Source organism: Salmo salar, chromosome ssa01 (genome assembly GCF_905237065.1).
Source record: "Salmo salar chromosome ssa01, Ssal_v3.1, whole genome shotgun sequence".
Taxonomy (NCBI): Eukaryota; Metazoa; Chordata; class Actinopteri; order Salmoniformes; family Salmonidae; genus Salmo; species Salmo salar.
The window spans coordinates 92,108,042-92,130,319 of NC_059442.1; the positions used below are offsets into that span (position 1 = coordinate 92,108,042).

At 41.9% G+C, this 22,278-nt stretch overlaps 1 protein-coding gene and 1 long non-coding RNA gene across 3 annotated transcripts in view; both read right to left on the reverse strand.

Moving 5' to 3' along the window:
• LOC106610147 (protein tweety homolog 2-like) overlaps nucleotides 1-11,769 on the reverse strand; it is a 98,487-nt gene extending 86,718 nt beyond the window's left edge. Inside the window, exon 1 of one of the 2 annotated variants that reach the window (XM_014209326.2) lies at nucleotides 11,216-11,769. In XM_014209326.2, the coding sequence (XP_014064801.1) occupies nucleotides 11,216-11,344 (129 nt within the window). In that variant the 5' untranslated portion in view covers nucleotides 11,345-11,769. The remainder of the gene's footprint in view (nucleotides 1-11,215) is intronic. The other variant, XM_014209327.2, reaches the window with a different exon arrangement.
• Nucleotides 11,770-13,646: 1,877 nt separating this feature from the next.
• On the reverse strand, nucleotides 13,647-20,438 carry LOC106610188 (60S ribosomal protein L38). The gene is made up of 5 exons (XR_001329867.2): nucleotides 20,342-20,438; nucleotides 20,116-20,142; nucleotides 19,351-19,411; nucleotides 16,307-16,429; nucleotides 13,647-13,719 (listed from the first exon to the last, which is right to left on the reverse strand). It is a non-coding gene; the product is annotated as a 60S ribosomal protein L38 (long non-coding RNA).
• Nucleotides 20,439-22,278: the final 1,840 nt, after the last annotated feature.

Consider the following 22,278-nt stretch of genomic DNA (forward strand, 5'->3'; position numbering starts at 1 on the left):
GACCCTAATGTTACCCCATAGGGTAAAATAAGTGCACTATATAGGGAATAGGGTCCAATTTTGGACGCAAACAGACATTTGTACATAATGTAGTGTAGGCTTGTACAGCTGACTCAGCAGCCTAAGTGTTTCTATACAGGACATTAGCATCCATTCCATTCATTATTTACCAGTTAGGCGTATTACCAGTTGTTTCTGCCAAAAGACTAAGATATTCAACAAATCAATTATGTAATAATGGTGGTAACAGCTGGCTCTCCTTGCCTCAGTCGTGGGCCTCTCGTGACGTCTGATCAAGCTGGCTTCCATAATGCAAACAGAAGCAGATACCACTAACAGCGTTGGGTCAAAGAGAAGAGGAAGAAAAATAATATGGACAGAGACACTTTGACCCTTCCATTCCTCTCAGTTACGAACAGATGTTTCTCCCTCTCTGACGCACCCACACACAGATGCAGGCAGGCAATGTGATATGAGGAGAAATTGGGTCATGACCTATTTTTGTGAGAACTATTTTTGGGTTGTGTCCTCCTTCTTCCCATTCTGGTGAGAGAGATGAGGAGCAGAACAGATCTTACAGCAGGAAACGCAATGCTTGCTGAGGCCAAAATGACTATCACATGACTAAAGTGATTTGTCTCTTTCCACAGACAAGTCTATTTGTATAGGAGACAGACATGCGTACTAGCTATCTAAAAGTCCTCAGCTTCTGCACAGACATGTAACAAAAGTCGAAAGACTCATACCAAACAGAAGACATGATGCTGAATCAATATAATAATCTGTTTGTCCGTAGAGTGCATGAGCATTAGACTAAATTACCATGGAGGAAAATTCTGTAGTTCATAAATTTCTCAGGTCAGGTGATTCACAAGATTAGAGCCCCATTTACAGTGTCCAATGGAGAGTGAGAATCTACAGGCCAGGCATATGTGAGAATCAGCCATCCTTTCCATAATACACACACAAACACACATGCACACACACAAACAAACATGCACGCACACAAACAAACATGCACGCACACACACAAACAGACATGCACGCACACGCACACTAAACCCATCAGAAAGAAAGCGTCCTTCAGTAAGACTGTGACCCTTGCATTCCACTTCATTCTGTGGGCCGCAGCCAACCAGAGGAATTCAAACATTGGCTCTGCTCAAACTGGCCAATTACAGCTCATTCTGATGTGGCGTCTGAGTCATGCAAGGGGGGGCCACTCAATAACCTCCCTCCACAGACTGACTATGTGGAGAGATCGATGCCAGCAATATCTGATAAAGTTGAGTAGAGAGACTAGAGAGAGAATTGCATTAAGAATGAGAGCTAGTTCATCTTTTTAGGATATTATCTGTCTTTCTTAATTGGAATTCTTTATCATCTAACATTAAGTGTTCTATGCTGAATAGGCAAACAGTTTGTTCTGTCACGATAGCACTGTCTGTAGAAAGGCATCATATCCTCAGCCAACCAGCAGTTCTACTGTATTCAATACAGTACAGAGGCCTGTACCCTGACCACAACTATGTATCCAACCTGCTTCACAATCTCATATAGTCTAATGCCAACATATAGGGGATAAGCACAGTAAACTCATTAACAGGCCAATAGCTGGCCATTTAACACATTGCATTAGGCTCTGTGGATAAATGTAGACACATTATTGGCTTACTCCTGCTCTTGATGCCAGATAGGGTAGAGTATAACCGGATCCACAACGCATTGGTGGGTGATTAGGCTGATTGGAGTTCCAGATGGTTACCCTCCATAATGGGATAATAAAGACAACACACACTGTGCCGACGAATGGTGGCTGTCCGATCACCTCTGACCAGAATATATCACCAGGTCATGTTGTCAGGAAAACCTGGCCCTAAATATGAGAGCAAATACTGTCTGTTTCTTCATGATGATCTATTGTAGTAAGTCTAGTCAGACCCTTGTAGCCTTGAGATATAATAGGCCTGTAGGGGTCTGGGCCTAGTGATCTCCAGTGTCAGTCAGATCTACTGATTTTCAGCAGTAATAACATCATCACAGCAGCTGTAGTGATCAATAATCACCACAAGAGCCATAACTTGTGGAATGTTCATTTCTGACTACTGTGTCAATGTATTGCTTTCGAATTGCAGCATTAGTGCAAGAAGCCTAGTACACGGACAGATAGGAGAGTGTGGCAGGCTAGCGTAGTGTGCGTGGCAGGATAGCGTAGCGCTTGAACATTACACCCCTGGCTATAGGCTATCTATCAGGCTGCATGGTGGTGGTTGATGATCATTCGAACAGGAGTCAATTGTCTCCCATGGAGATCCTTCATCCTCTCTCCTCCCACCCCAATCAGCTCTGACTCACCTCCCACTGTCACTGACTGAGATGAGAAGCTCAACATTACTATTGACAGTTAACAGTGCAATATGCAGAAATCGCTCCGCCATTTCCTGGTTGCTAAAATTATAATAGTTTGCCTAATTTCAGTTTATGTGACAAAACAAGGAATGTATAGTGTTGAGAATTATTGTACCATCAAAACCGCTGTGAAATATATTTTCCATAACCAAAAATATTGTATTTTCAGCTGTTTGAAGTTGTTGTACAAAACTGAAACTAAAACACACAAAAACAAAACTTAAGAACGGGAAGCATAGAAATAGCTCACATAGAACAGATATACCACTTCATAGTCTTGCTTTCAATGAGAATGAAGGATATATAACTCACATTTCTTTGTGAATTTGGTCAGATCATCCAAAAAGTTACATTTTGCAGCACAAAAAAAATCATGCCACTTCAGACCTGACAACTGTTCCAAGGCATGTCATTACCAATAGAAACATCAGTCAGTCCCATCCTGCATGCTTCTTGTGGCTTCAAAGTAGCCTGGAAAACATGCACATGTCATGTCACCATCTACTCTAGTCAGCTGGTCTCCAATTTATTGGTGTTTCCCTGTGCAGTGGTTTCTATGTCTCTCCTAGAGACAGAAACAAACTAATCAACACCGACCATACTGATCACTTATCGCAGGCATTTTGCTTACATTGTTCATTACGATAAGTAGCCTACACTTGAGAAATGTGAAGTTTGAAATTAAATACGTTTTCTAATATGAGTAATTGTTAATGGGACAATTGAAGGCTACAACCATCAAACTAGCAGTCATTTAAAGCAGTGTTTCGCACAAGGGGTCGGCTTAAATATATTTATTTAAATGTTAAAGGAAATCAGTCCAAAAATGTATTTAAAAAACCCAACGATAAAGCCTTGCATCCCAATTTTTTTATTCGTTTTGCACTGTTTGCGGTACGTGCACTTGATTCAGCAGCGCTAGCGTCGAGAAGGCCAAGTGTGCCCATTTTGAACCATTTCATGTGTCTGAAGGTAGAACTCCACCTGCCCGGCAGGCTAAGGAAGCAAGTCAACTGCAATTATAGGCCTATCACTGGCAAAGAGGTGTGTATTCCAGAGGTGTGTATTCAAAGGAAGCCAGGCTTCCCCAAAAAAGTGACCAAGAAAAAAATGTTTATAAAAAAATTATCTTGCATCTCTCTGTGTTTCATAATTTTCTTTCAATTGGCAAGAGGCTGAATGTATCTCACAGGAGAAAGCACCCCTCTGTCTCTCTACGTGTAAGCCATCTATCTGATGTTGTCTGGTCCAAACGAGTATGACATTGTTGCCGCCCGTAGCATTGAAGGCAAGGGAAGCCAGCGAGCATTTGGCCTCCCTTGATAAAAAAAGGTATTAAAAAAAATGTGCCAATCAGTATTGAGCTAAACTGAGCGAGCTCAACTGTGAATGGTCCGGCGCATCAAAAAAAAACTGTCAAGGGAAGCCAGCTTGGATTTTGGCGTCACTCCTATCAAATCCCATTGAGAGCATACGTCATTGACAGTAAAACTTTAATTGTTGCATCTCATTGTGTTGGCCTCTGGTGGCTAGCTAGCTAAAATTGGCCCTTTCCAAAATTAGCCATGGATTAAGATTGAGCTGGACTTGTGGTTTTACAAAATTCTCCATACTGGCCAATGATTATAATGGCAATTCTGATCCAACCATTTATTCATACATTGTTGTGCCCCTGGCCTGAGAGGATGGAAGTTCAATATGTAGCTAGATGTAGAAGGCTAATGTTAACTAGCTAACGTTGCCCATGCATGTAATTTAGGCTAGGGAGCAAGCATTTTAGCCAGGTAGCCTAGGTCAAAAAAACACTAAAAGCGCGTACTGTATGACAGAGTGTTAGACCGTTTCATAAACATGAGAGAAGGATGGCATTGGCGTTTCTCTACAAGGGTGAGTCAAAAAAAAATTCTACTTGCAAGAACGCTCACACACACGCAGAAATGAGAACCATGGACAGCCACATCATATTTAGCTTACATTAAACTGGACTAATTTGTTTAGATGTCACTGTATTAGACTAAGCAGAGGTGATTTGATGATGTTGAAATGGTGTTGGAATAGTGGAGGCAGCTCCTGTTTTCTTTGTGACTTGCGGTAACTGTCAGTGGTTCTAAATCAATAGTTGTTCAGTGGTCCGAAAAAGTCGGGAAAATGAAGTTGCTTGACCATGCTGTAGGTCATGTAACTGTCTGTTACTGTACATGCAATATGCTTTGTGGACTTCATTGGACAGAGGTTGCTATCCGGCTTTGTGATAAAACAAAGGTGTGGTTGAATTTATTCTGCCACTATGTCTTCTTATTGTCTCAGCCTTTAGGCCTATATTTCATGGTCGCAAGGGATATGAATTAACAGGTTAAAAAGGCAAACAATGCAATTATCACAACACATAGGTTGTAATATGGCTTCCCTAGTGATTTTATCCACACACTGCTACTGCTCAGTTCACCATGTCTGCACAGTTCCCTCGAGCCATAGACCGTAAAAAGAAGCCTTGAAAGCACAGCAAAGCTGATACTGTGAGACTTCAAAACCATGACTAGAGAGACTCAACGAATACAGCAAAGAGCTTCTGTTTTTATGAGTAAGTTCATGTTCGGGTTGTTATTCAGCACTCCCAACACTTTGTTCAACACTTTTAAGCCATAAAAATGTGCATTCTGCCTACTTCTACTCACGCTACAACTAGCACTATAGCTGCAATGAATGAGTATAGCAAAGTGTTTCCATAAGCTTGCATTGTTATTATTAGTGGCTTGTATCTTTTTTCATGTCAAGGAATATTTCACTTTCTCTGGCCATAGGAGTAACAACATGAATTGGTGTACGAGGCAGAAATAATGCAGCGGGACTTAAGGTCCGTCATCAGCTAGATGGCTGTATCCTCTTTTCTCAGCGGAGGGAGGGAGAGAGGAGGGACGGTGAGTCGGGTGAGGCAGCCTCACTGCTGCTTAGACCTCCCCTCAGACTGACCATCAGATGCAGGCCACCAGTCCAGTAAGAAAAAGAGCAAAATATGCTCACTCAGCTGTGCCTCACAATGAATACAAGAAATTATCTATTAGTTGAATGCATTCAGTTGTGCAACTGACTAGGTATCCCCTTTCATATACAGTTGAAGTCGGAAGTTTACATACACCTTAGCCAAATACACTTAAACTCAGTTTTCACAATTCCTGACATTTAATGCTAGTAAAAATTCCCTGTTTTAGGTCAGTTACTTTATTTTAAGAATGTGAAATGTCAGAATAATAGTAGAGAGTATGATTTATTTTAAGCTTTTATATCTTTCATCACATTCCCAGTGGGCCAGAAGTTTACATACACTCAATTAGTATTTGGTAGCATTGCCTTTGAATTGTTTAACTTGGGTCAAACGTTTTGGGTAGCCTTCCACAAGCGGCCTTTCAGGTTATGTCGATATAGGACTTGTTTTACTGTGGATACAGCTACTTTTGTTCCCCTTTTCCTCCAGCATCTTCACAAGGTCCTTTGCTGTTGTTAAATGATTGATTTGCACTTTTCGCACCAAAGTATGTTCATCTCTAGGAGACAGAACGCGTCTCCTTCCTGAGCGGTATAACGGCTGCGTGGTCCCATGGTGTTTATAATTGCGTACTACTGTTTGTGCAGATGAACGTGGTACCTTCAGGCGTTTAGAAATTGCTCCCAAGGATGAACCAGACTTGTGGAGGTCTACAATTTCTTTGAGGTCTTGACTGACTTCTTTTGATTTTCCCATTATGTCAAGCAAAGAGGCACTGAGTTTGAAGGTAGGCCTTGAAATACATCCACAGGTACACCTCCAAATGACTAAAATGTAAATTATCCTATCTTCCCTCTCTCTGCTCTCTCCCCATCCCTTTCTTCCCATCCCTCTCTCTGCTCTCTCCCATCCCTGTCTTCCCTCGCTCTACTCTCCCCCATCCCTGTCTTCCCTCTCTCTACTCTCTCCCCATCCCTCTCTCTACTCTCACTCATCCCTCTTCCCTCTCCACTGCATCCCTCTTCCCTCTAATCTCTCCCATCACTCTGCTCTCTCCCATCCCTCTACTCTCTCCCCATCGCTTTCTTTCTTACTAACGCTTTCCCATTAAACTTGTTCACCCCTACAGAAAAGGCTCCACATTACCTACCTAATTAAAACCAGCAAATATAGGGTGGGTGTCTCACTTTAGCCACTTTGAAAAATAAATGAAAGCTGTCTGTCCCTATTTTAGACATCTAATTTACACTGTACGCTATAGAAAACAACATTCCTTGAAATAAACCCAGTCTTTGTGGAAAGTAAGATCTGAAACATTGCTCATCCCAAGGACTTGGTGGCCTGCCTGGTCATTTGGAAGTGTGAGGAAACAATGTGTGCAGTCTGTAGCTTACCCCATGACAGTCTGGCACTCTCCTCTCCTCTGGCATTCCTGTCTGCTAAGCCAAAAGCATCAGCTTCCTTATCTTTTGTGTTGTGTGTGATTACAAGAGAGATGTGAAATATGCTGTGTCTGATGTTCACACAGGTTTACTTCCATTAACAAGGGTTTAAATAAATAGTTAAAGGGTTATTGGGTGTGGTATAAAACAAGAAGTTATCCAAGATGGCGTAGTAGTCGGAGGTGTCTTGTTGCATTTTAATAATCGTTTTCCTCTGGGTTTTTTTTTGTATATATTTTAATCTCACTTTCCATCTACGGACTGAAAATATTCTACAGCAACCCGCCTCACCCAATGTGGTACGAATCTGCTATTGTTTTTTACTTTAGAACCGAAACTCCCATCAGAGGCTAGCCAGCACACTATCTACTAGCCAGTTAGCCACTGCTAGCGGTCTTCACCGTTAACTCGGACACCAGCCAGCCTCAGCTCTGTCAATACCTGCCAGTCTGCACAGCGCAATATCAACCCAGAGCATATCAGACTGCTTTTTCTCTACCACATCTCCGGATTCCTACCGCAAGCTCTGGACCTTTACACCGTATCACCGCAGATAGCTAGCTGCAATCCGAGTGGCTACTCCTGGCTAACGTCTCTGTCCCGAAGCAAGGACCAGTTAGCCTTGAGCTAGCCTCGAGCTAGGCCCATCTCCCGGCTAGCCAAAGAGGTCGACCAGCTAATTCTTGGGCTACAATACCTCTTTTGCCAATTGGCCTTTATTGCCGACACGGCGCCCTGCCGATCCATCACAACTGGTCTGCCGACATAATTGTCCGAGGTGGTTTCAACAGGCTTTTCCGTTGCAACGTCGCCGAAGATCCATCTACTGGCCACGGCCTGCTAGCTTTCTGAATCGCCATATCTCCAGCTCTAGCGTAGTAGCGACTACTGAACGGCCCCGACTTCACCTATTGCTGCTCATCGGGCCCGATGATCACTCGGCTACTCATGCCTCTCCCTAATGTCAATATGCCTTGTCTACTGCTGTTTAGGTTAGTTATTATTGTTTTATTTCTCTATAGAGCCCCCAGCCCCGTCCTAAATGCCTTAGATAGCTCGTAAGTCGCACCCTCCACACATGCGGAGACCTCACCTGGCTTAACTGGTGCCTCCAGGGACCAGTTTACCTCCACTGTACTCACATCCTACGATACCCTTGTCTGTACATTATGCCCTGAATCTATTCTACCACGCCCAGAAATCTGCTACTTTTATTTTCTTTCCCCAACACATTAGACAACCAGTTCTTATAGCCTTTAGCCGTACCCTTATCCAACTCCTCCTCTGTTCCTCTGGTGATGTAGAGGTTAACCCAGGCCCCGTTGCCCCCAGTACCACACCAATTCCCAACGTAGTCTCATTTGTTGACTTCTGTAACTGTAAAAGCTTTAGTTTCATGCATGTTAACATCAGAAGCCTCCTCCCTAAGTTTGTTTTATTCACTGCGTTAGCACACTCCGCCAACCCTGATGTCCTAGCCGTGTCTGAATACTGGCTTAGGAAGGCCACAAAAATTCTGAAATGTCCATCCCCAACTACATTTTCCGACAAGATTGAACTGCCAAAGGGGGCGGAGTTGCAATCTACTGCAGAGATAGCCTGCAGAGTTCTGTCATACTATCCAGGTCTGTGCCCAAACAATTTGAGCTTCTACTTTTAAAAATCCACCTTTCCAGAAATAAGTCTCTTAACATTGCCGCTTGTTATAGACCCCCCTCAGCCCCCAGCTGTGCCCTGGACACCATATGTGAATTGAATGCCCCCCATCTATCTTCAGAGATCGTACTGTTAGGTGACCTAAACTGGGATATTATTAATCTAAATCTAAACTAGATGCCCTCAATCTCACACAAATTATCAACGAACCTTCATCCTGACCAACTTGCCCTCTAAATACACCTCTGCTGTCTTCAACCAAGATCTCAGCGATCACTGCCTCATTGCCTGCGTCCGTAATGGGTCCGTGGTCAAACGACCACTCCTCATCACTGTCAAACGCTCCCTTACACTTCAGCAAGCAGGCCTTTCTAATCGACTTGGCCCGGGTATCCTGGAAGGATATTGACCTCATCCCATCAGTAGGAGATGCCTGGTTGCTCTTTAAAAGTGCTTTCCTCTCCATCTTAAATAAGCATGCCCCATTCAAAAAATGTAGAACTAAGAACAGATATAACCCCAGACTTGACTGCCCTCGACCAGCACAAAAACATCCTGTGGCGGACTGCATTAGCATTGAATAGCCCCCGCGATATGCAACTTTTCAGGGAAGTCAGGAACCAATATAAACAGTCAGGAAAGCTAAAGTTAGCTTTTCAAACAGAAATTTGCATCCTGTAGCAAAAATTACCAAAAGTTTTGGGACACAGTAAAGTCCATGGAGAATAAGAGCACCTCCTCCCAACTGCCTGAGGCTAGGAAACACTGTCACCACCGATAAATCTACGATAATCGATCATTTCAATAGGCATTTTTCTATGGCTGGCCATGCTTTCCACCTGGCTACCCCTACACCGGCCAACAGCTCTGCACCGGCCAAGCCCCCCCTGCTTCTCCTTCACCCAAATCCAGACAGCTGATTTTCTGAGAGAGCTGCAAAATCTGGATCCCTACAAATCAGCTGGGCTAGACAATCTGAACTCTCTCTTTCTAAAGTTATCTGCCGAAATTGTTTCAACCCCTATTACTACCCTGTTCAACCTCTCTTTCGTATCATCTGAGATCCCCAAAGATTGGAAAGCTGCTGCGGTCATCCCCCTCTTCGAAGGGGGAGACACTCTAGACCCAAAATGTTATAGACTTATATCCATCCTACCCTGCCTTTCTAAAATCTTTGAAAGCCAAGTTAACAAACAGATCACCAACCATTTCGAATTCCACCGTACCTTCTCCACTATGCAATCTGGTTTCCGAGCTGGTCACGGGTGCACCTCAGCCACGCTCAAGGTCAAAACGATATCACATGGATAAAAGGCAGTATTGTGCAGCCGTCTTCATCATTCTTGGCCAATCACCGCATTTTTATCGGCAGACTCAACAGCCTTGGTTTGTCAAATGACTGCCTCACTTGGTTCACCAACTATTTCTCAGATAGAGTTCAGTGTGTCAAATCGGAGGGCCTGTTGTCCGGACCTCTGGCAGTCTCTGTGGGGGTGCAACAGGGTTCAATTCTTGGGCCGACTCTTTTCTCTGTATATATCAATGTCGCTCTTGCTGCTTGCTGGTGATTCTCTGATCCACCTCTACGCATACGACACCATTCTGTATACATCTGGCCCTTCTTTGGACACTGTGTTAACAAACCTCCAAACGAGCTTCAATGCCATACAACACTCCTTCCATGGCTTCCAACTGCTTTTACATGCTAGTAAAACTAAATGCATGCTCTTCAACCGATTGCTGCCCGCACCCGCCCGCCCGACTAGCATCACTACTCTGGATGGTTCTGACTTAGAATATGTGGACAACTACAAATACCTAGGTGTCTGGTTAGACTGTAAACTCTCCTTCCAGACTCACATTAACCTGTTGGGGATAAGGGGCAGTATTTGCACGGCCGGATAAAAAACGTACCCGATTTTATCTGGTTACTACTCCTGCCCAGTAACTAGAATATGCATATAATTGTTTGATTTGGCTAGAAAACACCCTAAAGTTTCTAAAAATGTTTGAATGGTGTCTGTGAGTATAACAGAACTCATATGGCAGGCCAAAACCTGAGAAGATTCCAAACAGGAAGCGCCCTCTCTGACCATTTCTTGGCCTTCTACACTCTCTTTATTGAAAACTGAGGATCTCTGCTGTAACGTGACACTTCCTACGGCTCCCATAGGCTCTCAGAAGGCGGCAGAACGTTGAATGATGACTTTGCAGGCCATGGCTGAAAAACAGTAGCGCATTTACTGCCCCCTACCCTAGAGAGGTTAAAGAATGGTGAAATATTTTATTTTTTAAAGATACAAAATATCCCTTTCTCTTCCATCAGGATTATCAAATTAATGAACTGCTTTATCTGAGAATTTCTGCCAACAGCAGAAGTATGGTCGGCCTACACAGGACAGACTACAATGCAATGTTAAGGCTACCTGCAACATTACATTTAATCTTATTTTTACAAATAAAATAATGTCCTTTCTGGAGTACACTATCTCTCAGATGACTATTCACAAATATCTAGCATCTTGCTGAAAAAGTGGGAACCGCCAGCATGTTATGGTTTAATCCCAAATGGCATCCTACCATTACTTTTATAGTGCACTGCTTTTGACCAGAGCTCTGAAGGCCATGGTCAAAAATTGTGCAATATATTGGGATTAAGGTCGGTGCCAATTTGGATGGAGATTATGAGACCCTCGTGGGTCAAATCTCGGTGTCTACCACGAACCTGCTGGTAGTTCTGATCCTGGGGAGTGAACGTGTTGTCGATGGGCTGAAAGTTCAAGTTGACATGAGGGAAATTGTGTAGCCAATATGTCCACCAAGGTGCCCTATAATCCTCCCGTATTGAGGACATCCTGGCCCGAGTTTAATTATCCAAGATCTAGTAGTCTTCTTTAGTAAACGGACAGCGCAGTCCCGTCTTCTGTAACAAAGCTATAAACTGTAATGAAAAAGCATGCTGGATAATGTAAACTCGTTCACACGCACAGTAGACAAAAGGCGCAGGGAGATCGTTAAAGGAAAGCATCCCAAAATGATCGGTGAAAAATAAAATTATCACACCATGCCCAGTCAGCCCGTTTCAACCACAGCCATCCTACCGTCTGCTGTTCCAGTCATTCCACAGACAAGGGCCGTCCCTACACCGGAGCGTGTAGGAATAAGAGACGCTGGAGACAAAGCGAGAGCGCGCAGAACCTGAAAGCAGGAACATGAATAGTAATGAAAAAAATGTAATTGGAAAAAGTAAGGCTTGGCACGTGGTAAATGGATACTCAAGTTTATGAAAAAAAAGTATAGGTATAGGCCAAATATATAATTATGAAATGTTCGCAAAAGCAACATCGATATCTGGGTAGCTCCATTGACTTTGCAACACTCCCATCTAGTGTAAATAAACTCACATGCAGAATCTGTCAAAATGTACCAAAGTGCCATGGAAATAACACACAACTGATAAAATTACCGTAGTCATACGGCGCAGCTGGAGGATTTGGCCTGGTCTTTTTCCAGTCTGCAAACTGCTGCTGGACAATGACCCAGTGTTGACAGACAGTGAGCTGAAGAATGGGTTCTAACTTACTATCCCGAATCTGAAAATACTTTAAATAACAAATGGCACCCTATTCCATATAGTCTACTAATTTAAGACCCATAAATACCTGGTCAAAAGTAGTGCAGTAAATAGGAATAATAGTGTGCCATTTGAGACGCAAACCTTTTGTATCCTAGCATATCAGTGGGGAAGTGGTCTGTCTAGTTTGTAGTACAGTAGCCAATGCTATGGTCATTCCAACAAATATAACACTAACCATTTGAGCATGCTGTGACAAACAAGGTGAATATCTGAAGTCTCAACCTTCAGAACATTCTGTATGAAGTGGATGAGTCTCATGAAGCCGATTCTATGCACTAGTCTGAAATGAAGAACTTTAGCCCTACACGTGCCTGTCAATGGTACCATGGCACAGTCCCTTAGGCCTACTTGAGTTCATAGCGCTGTTCACAACTTACTGTGGAGACTTCAGCTAAACATGCCAAAAGAAACTAGCCTGCCCATCTACACCTTTCAATTAGTCATAATTAGCATGTAGATAGTCACCTTTTTTACCCTAACCATCAGATTTACCACTAAGGCTATATACATAATTATCCCAAATCCATGAAATGGCAGTGTTGGTAAAGTAATAGTACTGCATCTGTAATGGCAGGTTCTTCACCTAGTCACTTCCAGGAGCATATTTGTATTTAAATCCACCAGTCCATGAAGTAAGCGCAGGGCTATAAGTGATTGGATATGTGTAAGCAATGTAGTCGCCACCCGAAACAATTAAAATGTGGTTACATCATTTGAGTATTGGAAGAGGGCCAGTCAACTGGTTTGAGTCCACTACAGATAACCTGTCAAATTTGTTTAGCACAACAAAAAAAATGTATGAAATGTATGCATTCACTACTGTAAGTCGCTCTGGATAAGAGCGTCTGCTAAATGGAAAAAAAAATGTATGAAATGTATGCATTCACTACTGTAAGTCGCTCTGGATAAGAGCGTCTGCTAAATGACTAAAATGTAAATGTAAAAATGTAATGTTTAGGGCCAGTTTCCCAGTCAATAGGTAAACCTAGTCCTGGCCTAAGAGCATCCTCAACAGTGAATCTTCAACAACAGCAGCCGTCTCATCATTAAACACCTGATTACACGTCTCAACAGGTGATCCATGCAAGTCATGACAGCACCAGTGGGGGTGGGCCTTCCCTCTTCTGTTCTCTAGTGCTCCTCAAGCATGGGGTAGGCCGACGACGTCCCGACTTCCAATCAAACCAACTCTTTGAATGCCCAACTCCTAAGTTTGCAGTTGTCTAAAAAACACTAATACAAAACATTTGTTTACCCTTTAGCATACTTCATCGTATATATACACACTTGGGATATCACTGCAATAGGACAAGTACAAAAAACAAATCATTGGAGGAAGTCCTTAAATCTGAGGAGTAGGTTGAATCTGTCTGGGAAACCAGCTCTTAGATTATCCAGTCACTTCATTCGGCAGACATTAGTTTTTGCCTTCTTCCAATAAAAAGCCACTAAGCATGTTACACATGAATATAGATAATTTACTGTAGTGGAACAACATAACAGGCATGACAAAGACAAATGGTTTTCCTCTTTTTATTACAATTTACTGTACACGAAGATAGTCCTCTACTTGAGCTCCTTCACAGCCAGACCTGAAAAGAGATGAGCTGGTTAGAAACTACATTACATGAATCATGCTCATTCACAAAACATGCTTTGAGTGACCAAGCTACAAACTTGATACATTGACATTATTAGAAATGCTACTGGCGGTAGGAAGACAAGCGAAGGTTCGCTTGTTCAAATCCCTGAGCAGATTTTGGGAAACATCTGTTGATATGTCCTTGAGCAAGGCACTTAACCATAACTGCTCCTGTAAATTGCTCGGGATAAGAGCATCTGCTAAATGACTAAAATGTACAGTTGGGGGTTCAGGAAAGAGTATAAATCAATTTAAAAAAGGAAACTGCAACATTTTAGCAACATGAAATCTTATTCAAATCTGTTCATATACACCCCTAGGAAGAACGACAACGTAAAACATTTTCTGACAAGAGACCACTTACATATGGTCAAGTTGATACATTTTTTAAAAGTTAGGGAATAACATATACTAAAGCATTTGCAAAAAATTCTATAGCAACATAGAATGGGAAAGCAGCAATGTTTTTGAACAATTAATAGATTCTGCAGTAAATAGGAACAGAGTCTACGCAGACCAGTGCACCACAGCCAATCAGAGCTACAGTAGGCCTTCATGAAAACAAGAAATTTGCCACAGACCTGCTATCATTCACTTTGCTCTGGACTGTGTGTTTGCTGGCAGTTATTTACTTTATTGCACACCAGTATGTCTAATTGCACATCATCTGCACAGCTATTACGCCAGTGTTAATTTGCTAAATTGTAATTACTTCACTACTATGGCCTATGTATTGCCTTACCTCCTCATGCCATTTGCACACACTGTATATAGACTTTTTTTTCTCTATTTTTTTTACATTTACATTTACATCATTTAGCAGACGCTCTTATCCAGAGCGACTTACAGTAGTGAATGCATACATTTCATACATTTTTTTTTTTCTGTGCTGGCCCCCCGTGGGAATCGAACCCACAACCCTGGTGTTGCAAACACCATGCTCTACCAACTGAGCTACAGGGAAGGCTATTTTGTTACTGACTGTACGCTTGTTTATTCCATGTGTAACTGTTGTTGTTTGTGTTCCACTGCTTTGCTTCATCTTGGCCAGGTCGCAAGTTGTAAATGAGAACTTGTTCTCAACTAGCTTACCTGGTTAAATAAAGGTGAAATGAACAATAAATTAAAATGTAGCTAACGTTAGGCTCTGTTTTTAGCTTGCTAAATAAAGATATGCTAGCCTATTAGCCACATTATGATTGACTTGTGATCATTGCACTTGCTAGTTTGATAGTATTGACATTCCCAGTCTTAGTTACATTTGTCAGTTTTTTTCTAGAATATTGAGTCTTTAAACTGTATATACCGAAAGGTGGCAACAAACAATGTACCAGACCAGCTGTGCATTACAAAGCCAATTCCTCCTTTGGCCGCCTTTCCTTCCAGTTCTCTGCTGCCAATGACTGGAACGAATTGGAAAAATCGTTGAAGCTGGAGACTCATCTCTCTCACTAACTTTAAGCATTAGCTATCAGAGCAGCTTACAGATCATTGCACCTGTACATAGCCCATCTGTAAATAGGCCATCCAACTACCTCATCTCCATATTGTAAACTTTTTTTTTTGCTCCTTTGCACCCCAGTATCTCTACCTGCACATTCATCTTCTGCACATCCATTGTGATTACTTCGCCACTACGGCCTATTTATCGCCTTACCTCATTTGCACACACTGTATATAGACTTTCCTATTGTGTTATTGACTGTACGTTTGTTTATTCCATGTGTAACTGTGTTGTTTGTCGCACCGCTTTGCTTTATCTTGGCCAGGTCGCAGTTGTAAATGAGAACTTGTTCTCAACTGGCCTACCTGGTTAAATAAAGGTGAAATAAAAATAAATTAAAAAAAACCTGAGGGCAACACGTTTTGGACTACCAAGAAAAGTATTGTTGAGTTACATTAAATCACGCATTGAACTGCAACTACCTATTCTGCCAACAATTCCTTAGTGTACGTCATGGAATGTTGAGTCAAATATAACCCATTTTTAAAACCTCAAGAGTTTTGTAGCATAAACTGGGAATTTTATATATTTATCTGATATGATTGTCTGTTTCATATCTTCCAAAATAGTTAAAACGCTGTCAGTGTCACTTTAAAATCTTCAGCGGCAATGGAAGCAAGCAGCGTTGTTCTATCAGATAAAAAAAAATGTTGGCCACCAATATTCCCAGACAGCTCAAAGCATTAAGGAATATACGTCCATGCACCGGTGGATCTCAATTTCTGATGAAGTTGAAACTAAGCATTAGGTCTATCCTTAATCTCCTAGCAAGTGTGCAAATGCACCACAAGCACCAAACATGTGGTGTTTGGACAACTTGTATAGTAATAGATCAGATTACTTCACGTTCAATTTGTAACCACTCTGCACTGACAAAATAACATCTTTATAGACTGGAAATTGTCACCAGACTTCAGGATTAAAGGTCTTGAGAGATGGTTCTATAAAACAGATTTCAGACTCCTTGTGCCAATTACCAACCCAATTAACCACAACATGCCAGATTCCATGTGATGAAAGTTGAGCATCTTACCTGGGGGCAGGGACTGTTTCAGCTTCTCTGCCTTCTCCTTGTCTGTGATGACGAGGGTGTACAGGTACCGGCTGCAACGCACCTTGAACTTGACATTGTCCTTGTTCTTCTTGATCTTTACGGCTGTGGGATAATAAACAAGAAGCAATCTAAACATTCAACACTATGGTTCGCAGTCGGCGTTCCCAGACACAATCCTATGTGGGTGCAGAAATGATAAAGACATAAGCGTTAACAAACTCCACATTTTGAGTGTACTGACTAGTGTACAATACGGTCTGTGCATATTTGTAAACAACAGCTGGTGCACGTAATCTAAGGAAGTCTCTAGATTTTGCTCGCCTGAAGTAGAATATATTGTGATTAATTGCAGGCCACACTACTTGCCTAGAGAGTTCTCAGCTATACTTTTTGTAGCTGTTAATTTACCACCACAGACAGATGCCGGGACTAAGACAGCACTCAGCCAGCTGTATAAGGAAATAAGCAAACAGGAAACCACTCACCCAGAGGCGGCGCTCCTAGTGGCCGGAGACTTTAATGCAAGGAAACTTAAATCAGTTCTACCAAATCTCTATCAACATGTTAAATGTGCAACCAGAGGGAAAGAAATTCTAGATCACCTGTACTCCACACACAGAGACGCGTACAAAGCTCTCCCTCGCCCTCCATCTGGTAAATCCGACCACAACTCTATCCTCCTGATTCCTGCTTACAAGCAAAAATTAAAGCAGGAAGCACCAGTGACTCAGTCTATAAAAAATTGTCAGAAGAAGCAGATGCTAAACAGGACTATTTTGCTATCACAGACTGGAACATGTTCCGGGATTCTTCCGATGACATTGAGGAATACACCACATCAGTCACTGGCTTTATTGATAAGTGCATTGAGGATGTCGTCCCCAGTGACTGTACGTACATACCCCAAAAAGAAGCCATGGATTACAGGCAACATTCGCACTGAGCTAAAAGGTAGAGCCAGACGAGCTAAATCACTTCCATGCTCGCGCCGAGGCAAGAAACACTGAGGCATGCATGAGAGCATCAGCTGTTCCGGACGACTGTGTGATCACGCTCTCCGTAGCCGACGTGAGTAAGACCTTTAAACAGGTCAACATTCACAAGGCTGCGGGGCCAGACGGATTACCAGGACATGTGCTCAGGGCATGTGCTGACCAACTGGCAGGTGTCTTCACTGACATTTTCAACAAGTCCCTGATTGAGTCTGTAATACCAACATGTTTCAAGCAGACCACCATAGTCCCTGTGCCCAAGAACAAAGGCAACCTGCCTAAGTGACTACAGACCTGCAGCACTCACGTCCGTAGCCATGAAGTGCTTTGAAAGGCTGGTAATGGCTCACATCAAAACCATTATCCCAGAAACCCTAGACCCACTCCAATTTGCATACCGCCCAAACAGATCCACAGATGATGCCATCTCTATTGCACTCCACACTGCCCTTTCCCACCTGGACAAAAGGAACACCTATGTGAGAATGCTATTCATTGACTACAACTCAGTGTTCAACACCATAGTACCCTCAAAGCTCATCACTAAGCTATGGATCCTGGGACTAAACACCACCCTCTGCAACTGAATCCTGGACTTCCTGACGGGCCACCCCCAGGTGGTGAGGGTAGGTAGCAACATCTGCCACGCTGATCCTCAACACTGGAGCCCCCCAGTGGTGCGTGCTCAGTCCCCTCCTGTTCGCCCTGTTCACCCACAACCGCATGGCCAGGCACGACTCCAACACCATCATTAAGTTTGCACACGACACAACAGTGGTAGGCCTGATCACCGACGAGACAGCCTATAGGGAGGAGGTCAGAGACCTGGCCGGGTGGTGCCAGAATAACAACCTATTCCTCAACGTAACCAAGACTAAGGGGATGATTGTGGACTACAGGAAAAGGAGCACCGAGCATGTCTCCATTATCATCGACGGGGCTGTAGTGGAGCAGGTTGAGAGCTTCAAATTCCTTGCTGTCCACATAACAAATTAGAATGGTCCAAACACACCAAGACAGCCGTGAAAAGGGCACGACAAAGCCTAATCCCCCCCAGGAAACTAAAAATATTTGGCATGGGTCCTGAGATCCTCAAAAGGTTCTACAGCTGCAACATCGAGAGCATCCTGACCGGATGCATCACTGTCTGGTACGGCAATTGCTCGGCCTCCGACCGCAGGGCACTTCAGAGGGTAGTGCGTACGGCACAGTACATCACTGGGGCAAAGCTGCCTGCCATCCAGGAACTCTACACCAGGCGGTGTCAGAGGAAGGCCCTGAAAATTGTCAAAGACCCCAGCCATACTGTTCTCTCTACTACCGCATGGCAAGCAGTACCGGAGTGCCGAGTCTAGGACAAAAAGGCTTCTCAACAGTTTTTACCCCCAAGCCATAAGACTCCTGAACGGGTAACCAAATGGTTACCCGGACTATTTCTATTGTGTGCCCCCCCCCCCCCTGCAACCCCTCTTTTACGCTACTGCTACCCTCTGTTTATCTTATATGCATAGTCACTTGAACTATACATTCATGTACATACTACCTCAAATTGCCAGACCAACCAGTGCTCCCACACATTGGCTAACCGGGCTATCTGCATTGTGTCTCACCACCCGCCAACCCCTCTTTTTACGCTACTGCTACTCTGTTCATTATATGCATAGTCACTTTAACCATACCCACATGTACATACTACCTCAATAAGCCTGACTAACCGGTGTCTATATATAGCCTTGCTACTCTTATTTTTCAACTGTCTTTTTCCTGTTGTTTTATTTCTTTACTTACACACACACACACACACACACACACACACACACACACACACACACACACACACACACACACACACACCTTTTTGTTCTTCTTCACACTATTGGTTAGAGCCTGTGAGTAAGCATTTCACTGTAAGGTTTTGTATCCTGTTGTATTCGGTGCACGAGACAAATAAACTTTGATTTGATTACTTGATTCAATTGTCAGAAAAAGTGTCAGATGAGCAGAGCATGTGGGCAACAATGTAATACTTACACTTGGCATCCTTCCTCCTTGCTGTAAGAAGGAAATCTTTTATTTCTTCGATTTTTCGTGGCTGAAATATAACAGGAAAATAATAAGTACAATGTTCTGCAACATCCACACAACTACAGGGGTTCTCTCAACACAAATACCTTTGCTAACATGGCATAAGATTATAGCCTCATTGCTGACATAGCCATCTAGCCAAGAGAGAATAATAGCAAGCTAACTAAATGAAAGTAATCTGAGGATTGTCAGTGGACCGGTGGAACTAAAGATTCTGGTTATATCGAAATTTAGCACTAGGTCCACCCTTATTCTGGCAAGCGTGTAAATGCATCACAAGCACGAGACAGCCTGTGATGGTTGGACAACTTGCTAAGACATGCTGGCTAGCCAGGTTATCATTGGCTAGGTATGCTAACGTTCGCTAGTTAGCTCGTTACAACCCACGATGACAGTTGTAGCTGCCTTTCACTCGATTCGTTGACATTTCAGTTACTAACGAAATAGCTACACAACATCAGTTTAAGTTAGTAAGCAACTCGTGTACTGGCAGTAACCAACCACAGCAGCATTACTAGGCCGCACCGGAATTGGCCTGTGCTAACTAGTAGCCTACTCGGCTAGATAATGCTGGCGAACTAGTTACACAGGTAACAACCAGGCAAACAGATACCAACGTCTCAACGAAATAGCTAACACTAAGCGTACTAAACAACAGTAAGCCATGAACAGTTAGCCATGTAATTAAAATGCTATGAAAATGGTCCTCACCATCTTGCCGTGTCAGCGGACTGAAGCCTGAAAGACCGTAGAAAGACGAGGGTCAGAATGCAGATAATTTCAGTAGAACAAGCAACGCAAAACTAATATTAGGTTTATTATATGGATACATCTTTGTAAGATCATTCTTTAATAATTTGGGGGGGATATTATGCAGTTATAAGAAGGATGATTACAAATGTAATATTGAATGTATGGAAAAATATGTACAACTTACACAGCCTGCAAGAGAGGGGAGAAAGAGGACGGAACTTCCGCTGACGTAAAAATTATAGGTCAAGCTACGGCATACCATGGAGGACAAATGTAAGATGAACGACTTTCTCTTCACTCATTTATCCTTACTTAAACGTTTACTACAATAACATTAAAACAAGGGAAGATTTTTTTTATTTTTTTTTTTTTTTTTAATTTTAAATTATAAAGGGCAGACATATATGTAATAATATTCGACTAGTATTGGACTTGATAGACTACAATGAGCACATTATGGAAGATTGCTTTATTGTACTTGTAGACTTTTACAAGGCATTTGATAGCAGTTTAACATTTTCTTTTTGAGACTTAATTTTTTTTGATTTTGGTCAATATTTTCAAAGTGTAATTAAGACCTTTACAATAATAGTAACAGCTCTGTTAAATTATCCCATGGAACTTCACAGAGATTCAACGGAATTAGACATGGAATTAAACAAGGATGCCCAATTTCTCCTTTCTTATTTTTATTGGTCACGCAAGTTATGACACTTCATATAAATAAGGATAGTTGTAGGGGTATTCAGATACAAGACAAAGAGATAAAATGTTCACAATTGGCTGATGACACCACCATTTTTTGAAAGATCATAATGAAGTCAGGAAAGCTATTGAGTGTATTAATGCCTTCTCACATGTATCAGGTTTATCTCGGAATATTAGGAAATGTGAATTATTTGCGTTGAAAAGATGACTTAAACTCAGTATGTAATATCCCTGTAAAAGATATGATCACATATCTTGGTATTAAAGTTAGCAAAGATCAGAAAGAAAGGGCCAACTTAAATTTCTCTCCTATTGTAGAGAAAATTGGAAAGAGATTTAACTCCTGGTTATTAAGAGATCTTTCTTTATCTGGACGTGTACTTTTATCAAATCTGAAGGTCTGTCCAGATTCGTTTATACCTCCCTTGCCTTGGATGTTCCTCTGTCAGTAAATAAAATGGTTGATACTAAATGATTTAACTTCATATGGAGGAATAAACCTCATTATTTAAGAAAAGCGGTAATATGTAGCATCCAAGGTGAGGGAGGGTTGAATGCTTTGAATTTTAAAACCTCTAATATAATATTTAAGATTAAATGGATACAAAACTATTTAAGAAATAGGGATTGCATTTGGAATATCATCCCTAATTTAATATTTCAACAGATTGGTGGTCTAGAATTCTTACTCAAATGCAACTTTGATATGGGTAAAATACCTGTTAAGCTTGCAAACTTTCATAAACAAGTACTTCTAACTTGGAACCTCATGTACAAACACAATTTTTCCCCACATAGGTATACAATCTGTAATAATAAAGACACAAAATACAAAAACAAGTCTTTATTTTTCCAGAACTAGTTTGACAACAACATTATTCGGCTTAAACAATTATTGAATAATGATGGACAACTATATGATTATCCAGAATTTATTAGAACACACAATGTTACATTCACTCCTGAGGAGTATCAAATTGTTGTTAGAGCTGTCCCTAAAGGTGCTATTCTTTTAGGAGAATATAGCAATACTAAAAGTGAAACTGTTAAGTATTTTGTAGCCTCAATACAATTAGAATGAATTGACATTTTAAACTATAAATGTAATAACATGTATATAAGGAAACTATGTCATTATGTTACTATTCCCTCTGCTAAAATGTACTAGAATGCAGCCCTAGGACAAGTGAACTGGAACAAAGTTTCGTTGTTGTCTGGTAAATATTGTATATCTAAAAAGGTGAAAGAAGTATCATACAAACTCATTCATAGACTCTACCCTGTAAAGACCTTTATTATACACCGATTTAAAATAGATATTGATAACAAATGTGTATTTTGTGGTTTTGACCCAGAAACTCTTGACTATTTATTTTGGGACTGTTCTTAAGTCAGAAGATTTGAGTGAGTTTG